Source organism: Mus musculus, chromosome 1 (assembly GCF_000001635.26).
Source record: "Mus musculus strain C57BL/6J chromosome 1, GRCm38.p6 C57BL/6J".
Taxonomy (NCBI): Eukaryota; Metazoa; Chordata; class Mammalia; order Rodentia; family Muridae; genus Mus; species Mus musculus.
The window spans coordinates 154,478,695-154,500,308 of record NC_000067.6 but is presented as its reverse complement, the minus strand read 5'-3'; the positions used below and the strand labels follow the sequence as shown (position 1 = coordinate 154,500,308).

General features: G+C 43.1%; 1 protein-coding gene across 23 annotated transcripts in view; it reads left to right on the top strand.

Moving 5' to 3' along the window:
* The window catches only part of Cacna1e (calcium channel, voltage-dependent, R type, alpha 1E subunit), a 493,980-nt gene that overhangs the window by 384,477 nt on the left and 87,889 nt on the right, over positions 1 to 21,614 (top strand). For 21 of the 23 annotated variants that reach the window (XM_030243929.1, XM_017312578.2, XM_017312848.1 and 18 more), the window contains 10 exons: positions 6,892 to 7,007; positions 11,471 to 11,524; positions 12,176 to 12,265; positions 13,602 to 13,811; positions 14,534 to 14,646; positions 16,680 to 16,792; positions 17,103 to 17,234; positions 17,686 to 17,758; positions 18,640 to 18,757; positions 20,991 to 21,058. In XM_030243929.1, the coding sequence (XP_030099789.1) occupies positions 6,892 to 7,007; positions 11,471 to 11,524; positions 12,176 to 12,265; positions 13,602 to 13,811; positions 14,534 to 14,646; positions 16,680 to 16,792; positions 17,103 to 17,234; positions 17,686 to 17,758; positions 18,640 to 18,757; positions 20,991 to 21,058 (1,087 nt within the window). The remainder of the gene's footprint in view (positions 1 to 6,891; positions 7,008 to 11,470; positions 11,525 to 12,175; positions 12,266 to 13,601; positions 13,812 to 14,533; positions 14,647 to 16,679; positions 16,793 to 17,102; positions 17,235 to 17,685; positions 17,759 to 18,639; positions 18,758 to 20,990; positions 21,059 to 21,614) is intronic. The other 2 variants (XM_017312712.1, XM_030244154.1) reach the window with 1 other exon arrangement.

The following is a 21,614-nucleotide window of genomic DNA, read 5'->3' as shown; positions in this document are numbered from 1 at the left end:
AGCTACAGAGATCAACTGAGATGTGAATTATCTGTGACAACAGCTCCTTTATAGCTTGATAAATTCACAAAGTAGAAATCAATTTTCATATTAATATAAGCATGATTTGGAAGTGAAATCTGTCTTCTCTCCTTTTATCCCTCCAGGCATATATGATACATGCTTGGGGCATCCTTCCTTTGTTTGAGATTATTCATGTGATATTTCTACTTTCTACTTTATTTTATTGTGAAAATATAGAATTGGCTGCATATAGGAGTTGATTTTAACAATTTATGGCTCCCGTGGAAACTACTGGAAAACAAACGCAGCCACAAATATAAATCCAATAACAAAAATGAAATAAGCCCTCTACCACAGTATTCAAAAACCAAGTTTCTTACATCCAATAACTGAAATTTAGGAACTCGAACTTAGCATACACATGCAGAGACCAAAATGGAGAGTCAGCCAGATCCAACTCCAGCTCACCTTCTTTCAGGATTCTGTGTCTTGAGGGGACCTGTAAGTGATCCTCACAGGGGATCAGAATGGGAAGAGGGGCAACCCCATACTATGAATGGCAAGAGTAAGAAAAGGCCAATGAAGGCCAATTCAGGTGTGTTTGTGATTGTCCTATCTCTTTACAGGTCACTGTTCCTAGAGAAGACTTGTTCTAGCTTTGCTTGGGAACACAGAGTTTTAATGAGATAATCTCTCAATGGACAAGTCCTCACCAATTAGCCTAGACCAGTGGTTCTCAACTTTCCTAATGCTGTGACACTTTAATACAGTTCCTCATGTTGTGGTGACCCTCAACCATAAAATTATATTTGTTGCTACTTTATAACTTTGTTATTTTGTTACTGGCATGAATCATAATGTAAATATCTGATATGTGACTCCCGTGAACGAGTTGTTTGATCCCCAAAGGGTTCACGACCCATAGGTTGAGAACCACTGGTCTAGACTGACTGGCTAGTAACCCCCAAGAATCATTCTTTTTACTGGGATTAGAAGTATGAGCCATTGCACCCAGCTATTCTGTTTGTTTGGCTTTGGTATTATTGTTGTTGTTGTTGTTGTTGTTGTTGTTGGTGGTGGTGGTGGTGGTGGTGGTGGTGGTGGTGATGGTAGTTCTGTAGTTTGGATTCAGGTCCTCTTGCTTGCAAGTCGACACTAAGTCCCCAGCCCTTTGGGTTTCCTTCTAATGTCAGCTCTGACTGATGAGGAAACAGAGAAGTTCCCTCCCTGTTCATTAGCAGCAGATGCCGCCTGGATGCTTTGCTCTGAGAATAGAGCTGGTGGTGCTTCTGCTGCCTCACATGCTCATTTATTTTTGTTCTGGTTTGGAATTCCAAAGACTAGACACAACACATGGGCACTCCATTACACCACGGATGTAGAAATAGAGGATGGAACTGATTATATACATTCGCATCTTAAACCCAGACATATGTCAGGCCATCTTTCTACTATATGCCAGAACTCTCCCTTTAAAGTTCAGATGTTTTATCTATAGAAACTGGACATCGTGAGATATTAAAAGGGCCACTCTTTGAGGTTACCAAATTCCTCAGGAAATTTAGTGACAGGATCTGGTCTCTACATAAGGTCAAGGCCATGTGTTCTGACTTTGTAACAGCATTATTTGTGTAATCCCTTGAATTCTTATACAGAGGAAACAATACTTAGATTCTTATGGGAAAAGACCACAGAAAGAACATGCTGCCCTTTCTCAGGCCTAGCCACCTAAATGCTTAGGGTCTGATGGACATGTACGATCTAAGGATCGAATGGCTACTTATTTCTGGCAAATAGTGGAGATAATATTATTTACCCCTTTCCCTTGTAAATTCAATATGAATACATGGTAACAATGGCCTGAACACAGGATGGCAAATATAACAGCAGTCTGACTAGTGCTGTGAATTATTTTCTGGGTCTTTTATTAATCCAACATAGGAATTAATTAACCTCTATTCTGTTGTCTCAAATGAAAAGCTCACTAAAAACAAAACAAACTAACGAAACTGTTCTCATATTTCTACATTTCTCAAATTTGAGCTAAAACAAAAATCCAGTCTGTAGATTTTAATCATTGACTTCTCACAGCAAGGGAAGAGGGGGAGACAGCTTAGGCACTGTGGGAACTGTAACTAACCTGAAATGGAAGGTGCTACTTTGAATTCCAACTCTTTCTCTTTGTGATCTTGGGCAAATAGCCTTTCTACACCTTTCAGGGTTTTGTTTACCAGGGTTGTTTGTTTGTTTTACAAATATAACACCCAGAAATGATTTTTAAACAAAAAATATAAGTGTATTATATGAACATTAACTGCAATATTTTATTTTTATACTTTATGGAATCTAATTAAAGAGATGTGTTAAAATTCTCAGCTTCTGTTCATATGTGATGCCATGAAGGCTTTGCCTGGCCTTATGGAGTCTACAGACTAGCAGGCATGCAAATGTGAATAAATAACTTTTGGCACAAAAGTTTGTTCTCTTTTCTAAAAGTATTTTTATGCAGATATTTCGAAATGTAGTTCTGCTTCAATAATTACGAGTTTTTAACTGTTTTCCTCTGTGCACACATGTCACCTGTTCTTGCACCCATGCATGTATGTGAGCGCTGGTGCACATGTAAGTCATGAAGAAGTCAGAGGACAACGTCAGTGTCTGTCTTAGAGAGAAGAGGACAGCAAAGAAGAAGGTGGGGAGAGTCAGGAAATACACAGTTGCCAATGGGCAAACAGAACAGAGTTAAAGCCACTTGATAACTGAACTGCCTTCCCTTTCCTCAGTGCTGCAGCAGCCAGTGAGGGTGGTGATGGGTGTGCATCTTTAAAAAACAAATAAACAAATAAACAAGCAAGCAAGCAAGCAAGCAAGAAAAGGCTTGGTTCTATTTGTGTGGCTCTGGGCCAGTAAGATCCATCCAGGAAACTAGGTAGAAGGGAACCAGACCTAAACTGCAGAGAAAAGGGAAGCCAGCCAGAAAAACAAAGGACCCAGAAACTTTCAAAACATAGAGAGGCCAGACAGGGACTTGCTGGCTAAGCCTGCCCCTAATCAAACCGCACCATGATAATAGAGGCAAAAAGAAGGTGACACGGGATGTGCTATATATATATTAATTCTACAGAAATTGTAGTTAAAAAAACAAAAAAAACAAAAAACCTGGCATCCATGTTCTAGGATTCCAGCAATGCCCCTGGCTCCCTCGAGCTGGTACAGTGATGAAGGTTCTGCCTTACTGAAACTTTTATGACCCACGGCAGAGGAGTCACCTGCTTACTGATGAGCACATTCGATGCTTTGCATTGTTGAACATATCCTGTGAGTGAGGCTTCTTCTAATATGGGAGGATGAATAAAATGGATAACATCTTAACAAAATCTTCCTCTTGTTGGGCATGTGGTCACATGCCTGTGTTTCCTACACTTGAGGGGCAGAAAAGGGTGGGTCAGGAATTCAAGGCTAGCCTTCGCTATATTAGTGAGTTCAAAGCCAGCCCGGGCCATAGTAAGTGGGTTCAACACAGAATAGAATAGAAAGGAGGTGGGATTTTGAATATCCCACCTAATCAAACCACACCATGAGTTATGGTTTGAATTATGGTTCCTTTCTGTGCTTCTCTAGTCTTGGATCCTTGCCATTTCAAGGAGCCACTTGACACACTTCAGAATTAGTTTTCTGAGTCAGATACTGGAAACACTTGTACTGCTTACCCTAGATGCTCAGGGATTTCCCCATTCCTCTGGTTAGATCCTACTGAGATTCTCCTTTGTAGTAAAATATTAAAAAAAAAAAAACTACCTCAGGTTGAATTTTTCCCAGGCCAGCTCCCAGAGCTAGTTGGAAGTTTAAGACATGAGCATATATGATGTTATGAAATGGAAGGAGATGCTGATGGGTTATTCGCAATTAAGCAGCATAACCACTGAATACCTGGGGCTCTGTGTGCAGCCAGGCCTGAGTTGTTCTAACCTCTCCATGTCATACTTAGAACATAACTTTTAAATTTTAAGCTAAGAATCAAAGAACCAATGGTAAGAACATTGGTGTTTATTGATGCCATGAAATACCCAGGCCACTGTTACTTCTTAATGGATGAAATCCAGAAAAGAAGACTACAAGAAGCATCCCATACCATGAGTTCCACTACCCAGACCCTCAGCATCTCTGGCCACTCTCCACTTTCACCTTTGCCTTCTCTTCCTCCACAGTACCATCAGGAACTTACTGCATCTTCAGTCAAGCGCATGCCTTGTCCTCGCATCCTCAACTTGATCACAACCATTGCGAGTGGGTCCTATGCCCAAGGAAACCAGTTCAGTGTAGACAGGAAAGCTAAGCAAAGCAGCCATCTTTCGGTATCATGTTAGACCAGTGTCCCTGCTCCCTCTGCTGCAACAAGGTTACATCCCTCAGTCCCTGGCTCATTTCTCCCCTGGACTTTAGGGAACATCTGACAGGATCCTTTCTAGCTGGATATGGTTCTTTATTTATGAGTATTACCTTGAGTACAGCTTCCAACTGTACTCCTGTGAGACTATCGTAGCAAAGGGTAGCTGGCCTGGAAGGGTAGTTGTAGAATGCAGTTTATGCTACCCTGTTTTAAGCTCTGAGTGGACCATGCTACTAGCCCCACTCAGGTTTCTCAGATCTGCAGATGAATAGCACGTGCGCGCGCACGCGCGCGCACACACACACACACACACACACACACACACACACACACTAGCTTACTGCTCAATGGTCGGGCTCTTCTAAGCCTTCTTTGGCCATCATACCCTTCTTTTCACTCCCAGATCAGCACCCTAAATCTGCCCTCAGCTTCAGTTGCTCAATTACCTTTAATCCCAGCTCAACACCATAAATCTGCCTTCAGCTTAGTTATGTTTCTTTTTAAAAATTAGATATTTTCTTTATTTACATTTCAAAAGTTATCCCCTTTCCTCCCTTTTCCTCCAAAAACCCTCTATCCCATCCTCCCTCCCCCTGCTCACCAGCCCCCCTTCCCTCTCCTGATTCCTGGCCCTGGTATTCCCCTATAATGGGGCATCAAGCCTTCAAAGGACCAAGGGTCTCTCCTCCCATTGATGTCTGATAAGGCCATCCTCTGCTACATATGTGGCTGGAGCCATGGATCCCTCCATATGTACTCTTTGGTTGGTGGCTTAGTCCCTGAGAACTCTGGGAGTACTGGTTGGTTCATATTGTTGTTCCTACTATGAGGCTGCAAACCCCTTCAGTTCCTTGGATCCTTTCTCTAGCTCTTCCACTGGGGACCCTGTGCTCAGTCCAGTTGGCTGAGAGCATTCACCTCTGTATTTGTCGAGCACCGGCAAAGCCTCTCAGGAGATAGCTATATCAGGCTCCTGTCAGCACCTCCCACCTGCTATGCCAGGCCCAGTCAGGGAAGTGGCCAATGGCCACCCTATCCTAGATCTCACCTAACTGGTGGCTTTTTCTCCCTCCAAAGCATGGCGAATCTCTCCTGTTTTGAGTCTGCTAGTCTTCCTTCAGGGAAAACTGGAATTCCCACCTATTCCATCCAGCTCATTGGCTGTTAGCATCTTTATTGATCAATCAAGAACCAACTGTGGAACAAGACCTTCAGTGTTCACATGCAGATTCCCTATCAAAACATCAGAACCACTCCTTTACAGGTAGTGACTAGGAAAGGATTGGTAGTGATAGTTTCTGGGGAAACTCAATAGCAGGTGATTGGTTATTCCCCATCTGATAACCCATTGGATATGCTCTTCTTCTCTTTTTTACTTACCAAGGAACTCTAGTATCATTTTTCTACCTCTCTTTCCTCTTTTCCTCCATCTCTTTCTTCTCTTCATGCTCCTTCTGCTCTGGAGCATAAGACCGTGTGGGGTTTTGTGTATACATGCATATGGAAGTCAGAGATAAAGAGATAAACCTTGCTTATCAGGACTCAGGGGCCATCTACTAAATTGCTTGAGGCAGGACATTTATCTTGAGTTAGACCAGTTGACCAGTGAGGCCTAAGGATCCACCTGTCCCTGTATTTTCCCCAGTGCTGGCGTTACAAGTGCATGTCACCATGCCTGGCTTTTTAACATGAGTTCTTGGGTTGGTCAAGCTAAGGGCCTCATGCTTGTGTGTCAAGTATTTTGCTAACTGAACTGTCTCCCAAACTCCAAGATTTAATCTCTTATGCCATAGAACAGCTTTGTTCTTCTACCTGTCTCTGGGCTCTTCCTTCCTCTTGACCTTCACTTCAACTTTCCGTCAGGCCTAGTGCCCTCTGCCTCATTCACCTTCCCATGAGCTAGGTCCTAGCCCATCTTTCTTCCTTTCTTATTTAATGGACATCAGACACAGGCTGCCCTTTAGTCCTTAACAGTATGAGGGTTACTGACTTTCAGCACCATGCCCTACTGAACACCACAATATACTGGACACTGCGCCAGCCCAGTTGCAAATTACTTCTCTAAGTCTTAATTGCCTCCTCTGTCCAATGGGGATGTTAACAGTATTTTATGAGAGCTTTGTGAGGATTAGATGGGTTTGTGGGCTTGAAAACCCTCATTTAAGACTGGCACACACTTATTGGTGAATGTAACTCAATCACTTATGGAAAACATAAGAGCAGTGGCTTTGAGAGGGTTAAGGATTCCATTGTGGCTGAAGACATAGAAACTACCACATGGCTGGAAAAGATCTTTTCAGTCTGGAGAACAGGGCAAGGATGGGGAGGCCTCCTGCCTGTGGTTGAATAAAGCTTACTTCTGTAGAACACTAGAGGGAGATCATCTTGCAGAAAGTAGAAATGAAGTGAACAGGGGCGTCTACTCACTCTTGCTCTACTCTTTCTCTTCATCATCGTGGTGTTATGAAAATTCAAGGGACTGTCCTTGTTGTCCACAGGGAATTTGCCAAAGAAAGAGAGAGAGTGGAGAACCGAAGAGCGTTCATGAAGCTCCGGCGCCAGCAACAGATTGAGCGAGAATTGAACGGCTACCGTGCCTGGATAGACAAAGCAGGTGAGGTTTAGGATGAGTGGATGGATGGGTAACTGTGCATGCGTAGTCAACTAACCCTGCCTAGTGTCTTTTAAGACTCCCTTCCTACTGGCAACCTAGACTAGAGCAGAGAGTAACAGTGAGCGCTCTGTGAGTGTTTAGGCTCCTCTTCTGTTTCAAGAGTCTAACTCTCCCCCCTTTTAACTAATCACCTTCCACAAAAAGGAAGGATTGTCAAACTGAGTTCAGGAAAAGAATACAAAAACCAGTGCTGAGGGAAAAAAAGGACAGCCTGGTAATATTTTATATTTGTGTCACCCTGTGACTGATAATCCATGCATTCAGTAAATCTAGATTGAGTGCCTACTTTGTGCCAGGGACTCAGAGTAGAGGGTTGAGCCAAACAGACCAGCATGACTCCAAAGTTTATGTCTCCTAGAACTGATTCTTCTCCAGTTGGGAAAGAAGCAATAAACAGAATAATTAATAACTCACAAGAAAGTGGTATGTGCAGTGGGAAAACAGATCAAGCAAGGTGAGGCTGTGCTACAGCTTTCACAATAAATAAATAAATAAATAAATAAATAAATAAATAAATAAATAAATACAAACAAACAAACTTGGAGAAGGTAAGGGATTGACCATGGAAAGATCTGGAGAGGAGAATCACAGGGCCCAATCAGATTTAAGGGAATGGCCACTGCTGCCCCAGCAGCAAAGGAGACAAGACCATGGTAAAAGTGGAGGGGGCAGCGGGAAGGCAGTCATAGACCAGTCACAGCAGTTACACGTGTGACCTATAGGTCACTGGACTTTCTAGTAAGCAGAGGTGACCTGCTTTGAGATTTTAAAGGAACATATGTTTGCTGTACTTGAATTAGACCCTAGAGACCAAGGCCAGAGGCAGCGAAGAGATGGCCACTTAGCTGTCCAGGCAGGAGACAGGAAGAAGGAAAAGCATTCACCGGCACCTGAGTTATCATCACTGCTCACTTATGGGAAGAATTTGGACCCAGCTCTAGGGATGGGTCCAGACCTGCCACAAAGGCATTAATACAGAGCCACCAGATCCAAGGTGGCTCAGGTGCTTATGAGAAGCATCAGTCACCAACTGTCTGACAATAACTGAAGCATTTGCTTTCCTTATTATTTTAAAGATTGGATTGCATTGGTGTTATATATCTTTGTTTTCCTCCAGAGCAAAGAGTAATTTTTTAATAATAATAATAATAATAAAAAATTCACCTGGCAGTCAGCATCTTACTCTATTCCTAGTAGAAAGCCAACCACAAATGGGAAGTCACAAGGGGACAATAGGGACCTTGATTTGATGCTTCATTCTGCAAGTCGGATTCTTCCATGAGAACTTGCAATGACGCAGTTACACTTCGTGGGCTGCCAACACTCCAAAGCCCTCTTTAAGCTCAGGAGTCAACTCTTGATTATCTACAAGGGCGGAGAGGGGATATGTATGTATAAGAGCCAGACATATACTCCCTGTTTTGAATATCCACATTTCTTTGTCATCCCTGAAGGCAGGAACTAGGCATTTTGATTGTGTGTGCATTTCACCCCTTTCTTCTCCAGCCTACTGAGTAAGGGTGAGGGGGATATAAATGTTGCCTCCCTCTTCCCAGAATGGTAAGTCTGCCTTACCTTGGGAAGGCAAGCAGATTTGCCTTCAGGCCAGGCAGGCAGCTTGAAGTTTCCAACTGTCCTTGGTGTCCTCAGTAGTGGAGCCATCTGACAAACTGCTGAATGAACTGGCAGAAAACCCAGGAAAGACTTCTCCGAAGCCTGACCATGATCCTACCCAGGGTCAGGTGCCATGGAGTGTGGCTCCTCTTGCAGTATGCTTTCTCAGTCCTTGCAAAACTCCAACCTTTCCCTCTTTTCCAGTTAGCAAAGGCAGCCCTCGTCCCCCCCCCCTAAGAAAAAGAAGCACTGCAACATCAAACCGTGCTTCCTGGCCCTCCCCTTTACAAGTGGAGCGTGAGCAAGTCAGACATATGGGTAACATTTCCCTGGAAAGACACTCAAGTTCGAAAGCGAACTTGGCAAAAGGCATTGGTGGGGGAAGGGTGGTTTTAGCACATCTAGAGCCCTTGAAGTGCTTCTCAGAAATCCTCAGCAGCCCTGCACATCTTCAGCCTTTCCTGGGAGCCCTCCTATCTGCCCATTTCAAAGTCAGGCACTGTGCAAAGCAAATGCAACGTCTGGCTAAGGTAATTATGTTTTCTGGAATATAGTTTATCAGGGATTTGATTTTATAGTGATACCCTCCAAATGTTTTATAAAGTGCCTTAAATACCTTATATGTCTGCAAGAAGGAGCACCCTACCTGTAACACTTCACCTGTCAATGTGGAATTTCACCAGAGGCTGTACTTGAAGTCCTAAGCTAAACATTATGATGTATTATAATGGCTACCCTTCATAGTAATGTCCAAACCTCAAAATGTTCCCTGGGAAATGAATTCTATATGCTCTCAATTTTATATTAAGGTAGAATGACAGCAATAGCTTTATCCTTTTCTACTTGCTGTTAATTGCTATGAGTGCATACATCAAACCATTGTTTGATAAGACCTGCTGCAAGCTTTTCCCCAACAGCCTGTATCTTTGGAAATGACTGTCAAAGCACTTATGGGCTAAAGCAGGGTAGAGATCAAAATTCAACACCATCATTCTTAGAAGGGTACCTTGGAAACCAGCAGATATGGGACAGAAAGGCTGTTTTGTTGGTCCTTTTGAAGGGGATGGTAATGAGTTCTACTCATATAAGGCTCTCCATTAGTTGATACCTCATTGATGACTCTGCTCCTGAAGAGAAGAAGCCTAGGAAAAGAAGCCCTTAAGAACTTGTGATATCTTTTTATATACCAACGAAGGATTGAATGCCCTAACACCAATGGGCCCTTCAATTTGCTGGCACCCACTGTGCATTCAAGAATGGATTCTGACATTAAACATCCCCTGAAGGTAGCACATACTCTATAGGTTAAAGCCTTATTCTCAGGCTATCTCTATTTCAGAAGCCAGAAAGTGGGATCCAAGATGGGCCTTAATTCTGTCTGGTCAAATGTACATTTTAGAAAGCTTTACAATCCCTGCCTCTCATCAGTTCATTGACTTTTTTTTTAAAAAGAATAACTTTTTTTTTAAAGAATAAAGAATAACCTTGGGGAAAGGATACTGCTTAATATAAAATACAACTTAGAAACAGTATAGATCATGGATGTACAGGATAAAGTCTAAGATGAGGCTCATGAGCCTCTAAGCACACAGAGGTGTTCACAGACCTGGAAACTCTCAAAGTACATTCTTTTGGAAGTCTGTGGAGATTTCCATACATAGGAATGTTGGATTAAATTGTTAGTCATTGGTAATAGACCAGTGGCCCCAGGGTCCCCTCTCTTCCTCAAAGGTAGGAATGGATAAACAAATTCTACCTCTTGATCACGTGGCTGAGTTTTTCCTGGCTACCAGCTCCTGTCCTTAAGTTATCCTGGGCTCTTTCCTGCCATGAATCATCTCATTAGCATACAAAAGACAGCTCTGAGCCAGGAACCAGAGACAACACACACACACACACACACACACACACACACTCATATACACACACATATACACACACATACATATATACACACATATACACACACACATATACACACACACATATACACACACACATACACACACACATATACACACACACACATACACACACACATATACACACATATACACCCACACACATATACACACATATATACACACATATACACACACACACATACACACACACACACACGCACACATACACACACACACATATACACACACACATACACACACACACACACACACACACACACACACACACACAGATTCAAGAATGTACTCACACACTCACGCCTCCTTAGCTTAAGTACAGCTCAACAAAAGCTAGATAGAATTGGTGGGGAGATACAGACACATACCTGCCTTTTTATCTGAAGACCCTTGGGCTCTTCCCCTCCCCCGCCTTAGAGCCATGAAGATGCATAAGCCAAAATATAGCCTCATTTCCTGGATGAGGGGACAAATGCTGTAGCCTGAGAGACAGGAAGAAGGTACTTTCTGAGGGCTTGGTAGAGAAAGAAACTTAGGTAGAAGTTTAAAACCTTTTCACTTACATCAACGTAGGAGATTTTAACAAAAAATACTACTTCTTCCTGCCCGCCATGGGGCATCAGTTATAGAACTCTCCACTTTGTCAGCATCCCCCATGAACCCCTCACTACTCGCCCTCTTGTTCTGAGAAGCCCGCATTCCAGTGAGGCTCGATTTCTCTCCATGCTGGTGCCCACAATGAGCTCTGAACTCCTGTCTTAACACTCTCTATGTCTCCTTAAGCCAGAGCTGTCCCTGAGGGATTTTTGTTTTGCGAAATAATTTGGCATTTACAGATGATTTACCAAACCATTCGTTTCCATACAGAGGAAGTCATGCTTGCTGAAGAAAATAAAAACTCGGGAACATCAGCCTTGGAAGGTAAGGAAGAGCTGCGAGACGTGCTTTGTTAGTATTTGCCCTCTAAGGCGGTGGCAATCTCTCTTGATCAAAGAGGAGAAAGAAAGAAGAGGGGGGCCGCACTGGGATTTGAAACATTTGGAGTCTCTCTGTAATAAAATCCCTCATGCTTTAAAATGATGAGAATTGAGTCACGAATTTAAATGCCTTTTAAAGTGATGGAAATGAAACCCAAGAGCTGCATTGTTCCAGGGTGTGTGATGGATAGAGCTCAATGAAAAGACTGTCATACAACTGATGGTCTATGAAGGGATCTGCTATTAAAATCTATGGGGATCATCTTGGGACCACTTTTGTTACCGGGAAATGCCATTGTTTAGGAAGAGCCAGGACAAATAGATAGGGAGGGCCTATTTACCTACTGCGGTTAGAGGTAGATAAACTCCAACTGGGATTCAAAACCTATGAGCATCTGCAGGTGCCGGCAAGCACAGCGCTGCCTGCCATTCTGTAAACTCCAGATTCCCATCACCCGGGCTCCAGTATTAAAGGCCAACAACTGTGTCACAGGGCCCTTGCACAAGGCCTCTTGCCCAAAGCCCTCAAAGTTTTGTCCAGGATGATCTGGGTGTACTTATGGCCTCTCACTGGCCTTCCCCTTCCCTGGCGTAGTGCTTCGAAGGGCAACCATCAAAAGGAGCCGGACGGAGGCCATGACCCGAGACTCCAGCGATGAGCACTGCGTTGATATCTCTTCAGTGGGTGAGTGATCCAGTTAGATCTTCTTTTCCTACTCTGGATCTCCCATGAAAATGAAGATCCTGTCTTTTGAGAAGAACTACATGGAGAAAGAACCTAAAGGATCCAGAATCTAGGGACAGAATTAAGGGAAGGCATGGGAATCTAACCTAGATGACAATGATTTACAGAACAGATGAAAGGACCAGGGGATGCTGTGTACATGAAACTTGGGGTATAGGGTTCTTCAAGTGTGACAGATGGATCTTATTTGCAGATATATCCTCTCTCTCCTGGGTGTGACAGTGACCCACGTTGGGATACAGGTTGAGTATCCCTAATCTAAAAATCCAAAATCTGAACTGTTCCAGAATTAGACTTTAAAACAAAAACAACAAACAATAAACAAACAAACAAACAAACAAGCAAGCAAACAAAAACAACAACTATGCTGTGGTACCGCAAGTGGAAAATTCCACACCATGAAACTTTGGTTTCTCCCACAGTTATTTAAAATATTATATGAGGTTACCTTCAGCCTAGGCATATAAGATGTATCCGAAATATATGTGAATTTTATTTGTAGACATGGGTCCCACCTCCAAGATACTTTATCATGTGTAGCTGCTAGTGCAGTCGCTAAACTAATAGTCTGAAATCTGAACTGCTTCTGGTCCATATATTTTGGATAAGGGATACTCAACTCATATATTTCTAGGATCCTGAGGACCTATTTCTTCTAGTGACCCACATGGGAGGAGTTGAAGCCATTTGCTTTACCATAGTAGCACCAACCTACTTCCATCCTGTGAAATTTAAACTAATTCCTTTTGACACCCCACTGATATGACTACAGTTCAATCCTAGGTTCTCTTACAGATTCTGGCCGATGGCAGGTTTTTTCCTCCCCAGAAAAAAAAAAGAGGCAGGATCTCACTCCATCCTAAAAAGCAGAAGAGACTTACAGAGCCCATTGCTGCTTTATGTTGCCAGTGGCAGCAATATCACAAGTGCAGCAGAAGGATTCCGGTGTCTGAAGCATATCTGAAGGGAAAGGGCAGAGAGAAGCCTGTCTGTTGCAGATATAAAGACGATCCTGTTAGGAGTCAAGATGCTGGGTGTCTGCCTGGTGTCCCGCTTGGGAATCTTTCAGTTTCCTAGGACTTGAGTGCCTGGAGAGGAAAATCAGGGTTTCTTCCTGTGGAGATTAATTAGCCCATAACATAGGGATTGCCCAGGTCTGCAATGTGGCGGTCACCTTGCCCTGGTACTCAAGCTTGCCCTTTGGATGCCACCTGATCGTGGAGGGTAAGCCTGGCGTATTTTTGTCATCTCATTCCTCCTCATTTCCCTTCCTTAGGCACACCTCTTGCCAGAGCCAGTATCAAGAGCACAAAAGTAGATGGGGCCTCCTATTTCCGGCACAAGGAACGGCTTCTGCGCATCTCTATCCGCCACATGGTCAAGTCCCAAGTCTTTTACTGGATCGTCCTGAGTGTTGTGGCTCTTAATACTGCCTGTGTGGCCATTGTTCATCACAACCAGCCACAGTGGCTCACTCACCTCCTCTGTAAGTAAACAACAACTGCTATCCCCCCAAGTGGGTGGCTTGGTTTTTTTTTTTGTAGGGGTGACTATAAGGGCCTAAAGCATGCTAACAGTTCACACTGAAGGAAGCTAAAGCCGCCACAAGGGAGGATAGGTTCTCAAATAACTGCTTAGAGCCTTCATGATCAGTGGGGTGTAAATAATCGCTGCTGACATTTAACAACACCACAACAATGGTAACAATGAGTTAGAGTTGTACCTTAGGTCCTAGAAATTTCTTATGAGGCTTTCTTATGGTTGAATCACTGAGACCTGGGGAGATCATCTGGAGAACAATAAATACGTCAAATGGACTTTAAAAAGGAACATATAAGTCTGCTCTGAATGTGACGGCTTCTGGGTATGAGTGATGGCCAGCAGACTGTTACATACAGTTGTATAGAGGAGGATGTTCAGCTTCTTCAGCTAATCCACAGTAGAGACCTTTCTTCTCTAAGGGCTGTCCTCTGCTTGAAGGCCATTGATAACCCTGCTCCTGTCACTAAAGGGCAACTGTTGGTTGGGCTGTGGGTGGGTGGGAGGGGTGTCATCCCAGCTTGCAGTGTTCAGAAATTAGGCTTTACCCAATGCTGCCTTCTTACATTCTGAAATCTGGGGCTCCTCTATAAGGGGTCTGTGTTAGTTGGAGAGCAGAGGAACTAATACCACCTGTGGAACAAACGATTCTACTTTCGCTACTTTCAGACTATGCAGAGTTTTTGTTTCTGGGACTCTTCCTGTTGGAGATGTCCCTGAAGATGTATGGCATGGGGCCACGCCTCTATTTTCACTCATCCTTCAACTGCTTTGATTTTGGGGTAAGTCCTCAGAAGCCTGCCTGTCCTTCTGTTTCTCGGTGATAGGCCCCGGGTTTAGATAAGCAGCTTGGTCTGTCACTCAGCATGAGCCACTGAAGTCTTAAGTTGTAAAGGGAGCATGGATATGGTGAAGAAAAGGCAGTTCAGAAGCCAGCGAATCCTTGCCTGGCAGGGATTTGTTCATTTTTTTAAAAACCTCTTTGGGTTTTAGTGTTTGTATTGATGTATAACACATACACTAAAGTGTGTACATTTAACTATATAGCGCAATGAGATTTTACAAAGCTACTCATAGCCAGAATTTTGAACTACTTATTATCTTGGGTGAAGTCTGGGAGAGAAGGACAAAGGACTTAATTCCAGAGGTGGCTTTAGAAGAAAGAGGTTATACATTTGTTTATTTTCTACTTCAGTTGAAAATGAGCATAATTGTCTCCATATGCCCTCATATGCACTCACCCGCTCTTGTATTAGCACAACGCCATGCAGAACATTTCCATCTAGCTGTGTACTTTCTATATAATATTTAGGTATGTGTGTATTGCTAGGGATGTTCAGGGTGCTTTCACACACATTGGCTTCCTGTGCTGCTTCCCAGGGTCCCGAACAAGACATGGGGTGTTAGGAGTTAGCCTGCCGTCTACTCATAAAGTGACAGAGACGGTAGTGCTCAGCTAACATACCTGGTTCACGTCAGAACAGAGTAGCAGGACCAGAGGTTTCTGAGCCACTTCTCTTTCTGCCAAACCCATTTCCTTTTCTGCCAAAGCTCCAGTCAGGTGATGAAGATTCTGAGTACTTGCCAATCTCCATTTTCACCAAGAACAGACAGTTCTGAGCACAGGCACTTTTCAGACATAATAGCTAGTAAGAGACCATTTTAACCTTGATTTTTCTCACATACATATTTTTTCAGCTTTGTTTTGAGGATTCATCTTCATTATATCTCCCCAGTCCAATGCCTATGATATAGTCAACATTCCATAAGTGTATGATCACAGAATAACTCAGAGCCTGCCTTAGTGGCATGCTCCTCTAATCCCAATTCTCAGGATGCTGAAGCCACAGGACCACAAGTTTGAGGCTAGCACTGGCTGTGCAGTAAATTACAACCTGGTCTAAACGATATAGTGAACCCCTGTTTCAGAAAACAAAAGTTGAGAGGGGGCTGGAGAGGTGACTTAGTGGTTAGGGCTACTTGTTATCCTGTCAAAGAGCTCCAGATGGGCATCTAACACTCGTCAGGAGGCTTCCAGCCACCTATAACTCTAGTTTAAGGGGATTCTACAGTTCGGTACTCTGGGCCACTGCACTCACATGTATACCTACCCATAATTAAAGTAATCAAAATAACTCCAAAACTGCTACATTAAAGATGTACAGTGTTAATAGACCACTTGCCTACCATGTGCAAAGAAGGTCTTGGATTCTGTTCTAATTCCCATGAACAATAATAATCTTGAAATGTTAATTGCAATTATGATTTCCTATAGCAATCAGACCGTATGTCAACAAAGACACTATAACATCAAGAATTACAAGGCTTCAGTTCCTGAAAGATACTTAACACAACAGCAGCTAAATGTTCTGAGCAGTGCTGCAGTCTGGAACAATGAGAGAATGTGGACTCTTTCTGAGTTTTCCATATTGGAACACAACCTAGAATAACTCAAATTGGTTCCCATGAATTGGGTACCAACCACTCCTTTGTGTATCCAAGGTGATATGATGCAAGATGCATTGCTATTAAGTTTGTGCAAAAGCAGTGGCTAGGCCTTGTAATTTCACTAAGGCCAAGTCAGTAAATCAATGACCAGTGAGCAGATTTAAAGTTAGGAAGGACAGGGGGAAAATAGGGAATGTGTAGCCATTTTTCTTTGGCAGCTTCTCATGTTTATAGCTCAATCGGAGTTAGGGCTGCCTGGGGACGGAGAGTCTTAAATTTACCAGCGCCTAATGAGAGTTGATGACTATGTACTAAGTGCCACAATGCTTTTCTCCCTCTTCTTACTGTGGCTGGGTTTGTCTCTTAGGTCACAGTGGGCAGCATCTTTGAGGTTGTCTGGGCAATCTTCAGACCTGGCACATCTTTTGGAATCAGTGTCTTACGAGCTCTCCGGCTCCTAAGGATATTTAAAATAACCAAGTAAGTGGTGCCATCTGGCCTCTTCCTGTCACCTTTGAGGACAGAACTCTTATTGCCTTCTCCCCTTGCTTTCCCACTCTCTGTTCCATTTCTTACATTCTTTACATCTCCCTTCCCTAAAGACCAAGCTAGAAAACTGTCAATGACAACACACAGAGTGCCACATTTCCCAGGGGATGATCATGCCACAAGCACCTTGCTTTCACAGATATACCAAGGCAGTTGTTCTCAGACTTGTAGGCAGATGGCAAGCTGGTCTTGGGAAAGACATGGTTCTGTGCCATACCTGTGATCTTGTCTGGGTTCACAGGTATTGGGCATCCCTCCGGAATCTGGTTGTCTCCTTGATGAGCTCCATGAAGTCTATCATCAGCTTACTCTTCCTTCTCTTCCTCTTCATCGTTGTCTTTGCTCTCCTGGGAATGCAGCTCTTTGGAGGCAGGTAAGGGCCAGGGGCTTCTCCACCTGAAAGAAGCACTCATTAGTCTCAGGACTGGAAGCACCAAGGTGTTTGGTTTGGTGTACTACCATCTTGTTTGCTCTTGGTCTGAAGAGTCTGTAGATATGCTTGAGAAGCAAATGTCTCTGCTGTTAATACATATGCTGAAAGTGGTTCTTGCAGGAGGGCCTATCCCCTTGAAGCTCTCTGTGAAATGATCAGTGTGGAATTTCATAACTGCTGACCAGTCCAAACTCTGAATTTTCACTTGTACCTTTCAAAGCTCATGATTTTTTTTCCAGACACAGGGGCTACCCTCTTCATAGACCATATTTGGAATGGACAGCAGTAGGGGGAGTGGCAATGGGGAGAAGAGAGAAATGATGAAAACTGCAATCTTGAGTCTGGGGAATTTGGAAAGTGACATTTGATTCTCCCTGAATTTCCTTTTCAGGTTTAACTTTAATGATGGGACTCCTTCAGCTAATTTTGACACCTTCCCTGCAGCTATCATGACAGTGTTCCAGGTATGAGGCCAACTGATAGCTCAGAAGCACTATGTGGGGCCCATAGACCAAGCAGTGTAAGAAGACAATGTCTTGAGTGTTAGAGCTCCCATTGTATTCCCTATTAGACCTTGGAGTGTTCCTCTTATTTGAGGAATCGTTACAACAATCTCTCAAACTCCTGTGCCTCAGTTATCATCAGCAAATGGCTTTATCTCAATCACTTAGTCACTCTTCTCCCCATACCTGTGCGTTTATAAGATATCTGGAACATGCAGTCAGAAATCACATTTGTGGTTTGTCCAAAATCTGAAATCTTTACATTTCCCAGCCTATGTTCAGGTTAATGAGGTAATGGGTTATCTTTCCACTGCCATCTCAAAATAGTAAAAACAATTTTTAAAAAGTTTTTTTTTTTAAGTCAGAGAGAAAACTCAATCTCAACAGTATTTTAGAATCTTTCAGATGAAAAGGAGTATAGCCTAGACAGAATATGTGGCTGAATTAGAACCCAGTTTTCAACCTAGAACCACTGAGGCTTTCCCCAATAACGCTGTTGCCTTGGGAATGCTGTCACCCCTGAGAACAATCAGGTGGTGGTCAAACTCTCATATCAGTGTGAGTCCCACAAGACATGGCCAGCCCAGAGGGCAGAGGGACTCAGAAATGTGAGGACTTGGAGTATCTCTTCTTTTCCTCTTTTCATATTGAATGACTATAATTCTTTTCCATATAAAAACAGGATTGTTTGCTTATGGGAATAGCTTTCTCCTTCACCTTAGCAGGAAATCAAACAGGAAGATAGATAGATAAGATCCAGCCCTGATATTTGCCCTTCACAGTGGACCCATTTTTTTCTGACAACTTTGAGTCTTGACCTGCCTATTGTTTCTCCAATGTAGATCCTGACAGGGGAAGACTGGAATGAGGTGATGTACAATGGCATTCGCTCCCAGGGTGGGGTCAGCTCAGGCATGTGGTCTGCCATCTACTTCATTGTGCTCACCTTGTTTGGAAACTGTATCCTTCTAAGTTGTTCTTCTGAATTCTGACCACTTCCCTGCACCAGCCTTTGAGGAGGAGGAGGAGGTGTTTAATGGTGGGTGGTGGGTGGTGGATGGTGGGTGGTGGTGGTGGTAGTGGTTATGGTGGTGGCAGTAATAGGGCTTGTATAAGCAAGGTGAGAGGCCATAGGCAATACTTTAGCAGACTAAAGAAGACAAAATTTTCATCTTAAGGAATTTGTACAGAATTTGTAATTCTGTAAAGAATGCAAGCATTAAAAGATACAACTGCATAAATCTACAGAATATACAAATAATAAGCTTTGTTGAGTGGTTGGAGATAGTACAAGGTCTATACAATATGTGAGACCTGAAATCTTTGTTTACTGAAATAGTGGGAAGATTATCACACTAGTTAGTTAACTATGTATCTATATACAGCAGAGCCTACCATGTCATAAAACTTCAAAATAAATAGTACAAAAGTGCTAATACCATTAAGTATCAGCTATTGTGTTGATTTTATGTGTGAAATCATTTTTGCTGTATAGATACTGCTTTGCCTATTCCTTACCTTGTAAGAGAAAAGAAAATACCAGATGACACCAAGTCAATACAATGGTAGAGGAAGACTAGCAGTGAAATTCTTTAACTCCAAATCTTAACCCTAATGCTCTGGGTTCTACTTTGTTGCTGAGGAGGGAAAAATACCCTGAGAAAAGCAACATAGAGGAGGAAAGAGGCTGCTTCAGTTCACTGTTCCAAGCTATGGTCCATCAGTTTGAGAAAGCCAAGGGAACAGAAACTTGAAGCAGCAAATCACAGCTCATAGTCAGGTGCAGAGAGGAGAGAGTTAAAGCTTGTTTTGAGCTCCTACTGTATTCACTTCTCTGCTGTGGTGGCTGGAACCTGGCATTGGAAGCTAAAATAAACCCCACTTTTGTCAGGGTATTTGCTTATAGGATCAGGAACAAGACTAAGACACTAGTCAAAAAAAAAGTCTGGACCAAGAAGATTGAGGTTTGAGTCCTTGGGATATTCTTCATCAGCTGTGGTCTTCAAAAACTTCCTTGTTCCTTCTGAGATTTTATTTTTCACATCTCAAAAGAAGATAATGATCTCTTTTACTAACTAAAAACATTGAATGAAGTAATTATTAAATGCATTTTTTGGAGACAGGGTCTCATTACATAGCTCTGTCTGTTCTGAAACCCACTATGTAGACCAGTCTGGTCTCCAAATCACAGAGATCTACCTGCCTCTGCCTGGGATTAAAGGTGGGTACCACTATGTCTGGCTTAAATGCATCTTGTAAACTGTGAATATTTGTGTAAGCATTAGGTATCCAGAAGAGTGAAACTCACCTTGAATTGGGCTGTGTAACACAGAGGCGGCACGCTGGGGTGGCTGCGTTTTTGCATCTAACCTCACAAAGGAAGGATGCTCTTTTCAGCTTTTCCCATGAGGGCTTCTAGTAGTAGGAACAGATTATAAACTAGACATGAAGAATGCATTAAAAGAAGCTATCTGATACACTGAAGAAAAGGAGGACCAGTTTGCCACAGTGGCAGCCCCTTGATTTTCCTGCTACTCTGTAAGTCACCAGAACCATCCAGAACCAGTCTTTATGCAAGGACCAGTTTCATGTTCCACAACATAGGAACCTCGAACAAAGAGGATTTAGAGTTCAGACGTTAGAGCATATAGGAGGAGTAGATTTCAGCATGAAACTTGTCCATACTGTGACATTTGCCAAATAAATCCTGGAAGCTCTCTGGGACCCTAACCAGAAGAACGAGAGACCTAAGTCAGTACCCCAATATAGAAACAACTGGTCCTGTTTCCTACCATTTTTGGGGAAAGAGTGGCTTGGTGTCCACTGTGTCCACTGGTCTAAGTAGATTTCCAGCCTTCCAGGAGGGAAAGATGAACACTGTTACTCAGCTCCCTGCACATTTCACTCAATGATCCTCTTGGTGTTTATTGCTAGTCATCAAGGCCATGGCTGTCTGGGTGCTCCCTCACCCTACTTCCCCTCATAAGTTGTTTGATTCAGGGATAATTTTTTTTTATTCTATGCAAAGAGGAAAAATGAGGAAGGAGGGTGGACACATATTACTGCATTTCCTCTCTTATGGCCTTAGCAACGTCTTCCAGTGTAGAGTCAGGAAAGCTCTGGAGGTACCCTCCCAGACTTGCTGAAGCCTTTTACTTTTCTTGCCTGCCCAATCCTTAACCCATACCCACAGACACGCTGCTAAATGTATTCTTGGCCATCGCTGTGGACAATCTGGCCAATGCCCAGGAACTGACCAAGGTAAGCACTATTTTCCAAGAAGGTCATCTTCTGGACGCTTTTAAATGGCTGGACAGCCACGAACCCATGCACAAGGACTAGTTTGCCTTTACTGAGTTGGTTGAGCTTTGATTCAGTAAGGGTCCCTCATGGGATATAGAAAATATCAACTTCTCTCCATTCGTCCTCAGAAGGTTCCTTCCTAGAATTATGGAATGCAGAGCCAAGAAAACTATTAGAATTCTAGGTTTTAAACTCTGCCTTTGCTCCTGCCACTGTGATAATATTATGGCCTCAGCTTTGTGACCAAATCCTCAACAGGTTAGGCGTGAGAGTGGTCAGGGGAAGTGGGACTCCTACATTATTGCTGCTGGGGTAATCCATTGGCCATGGTCATTGTAGAAAAGTTTTTATTAAATCAGATACTACCTTTCTCAAAAAGATATTGCTTTCTTTTAAGGGATTCTCCGTTCCCAGGGATGAGACCATATTGATTGCAGTAGGGTGGTCGACAAAATGGGTATAATAATCTTGCCACACAGGTTTGATTTTAGGAAGGCACAGAACACCTCGAGGT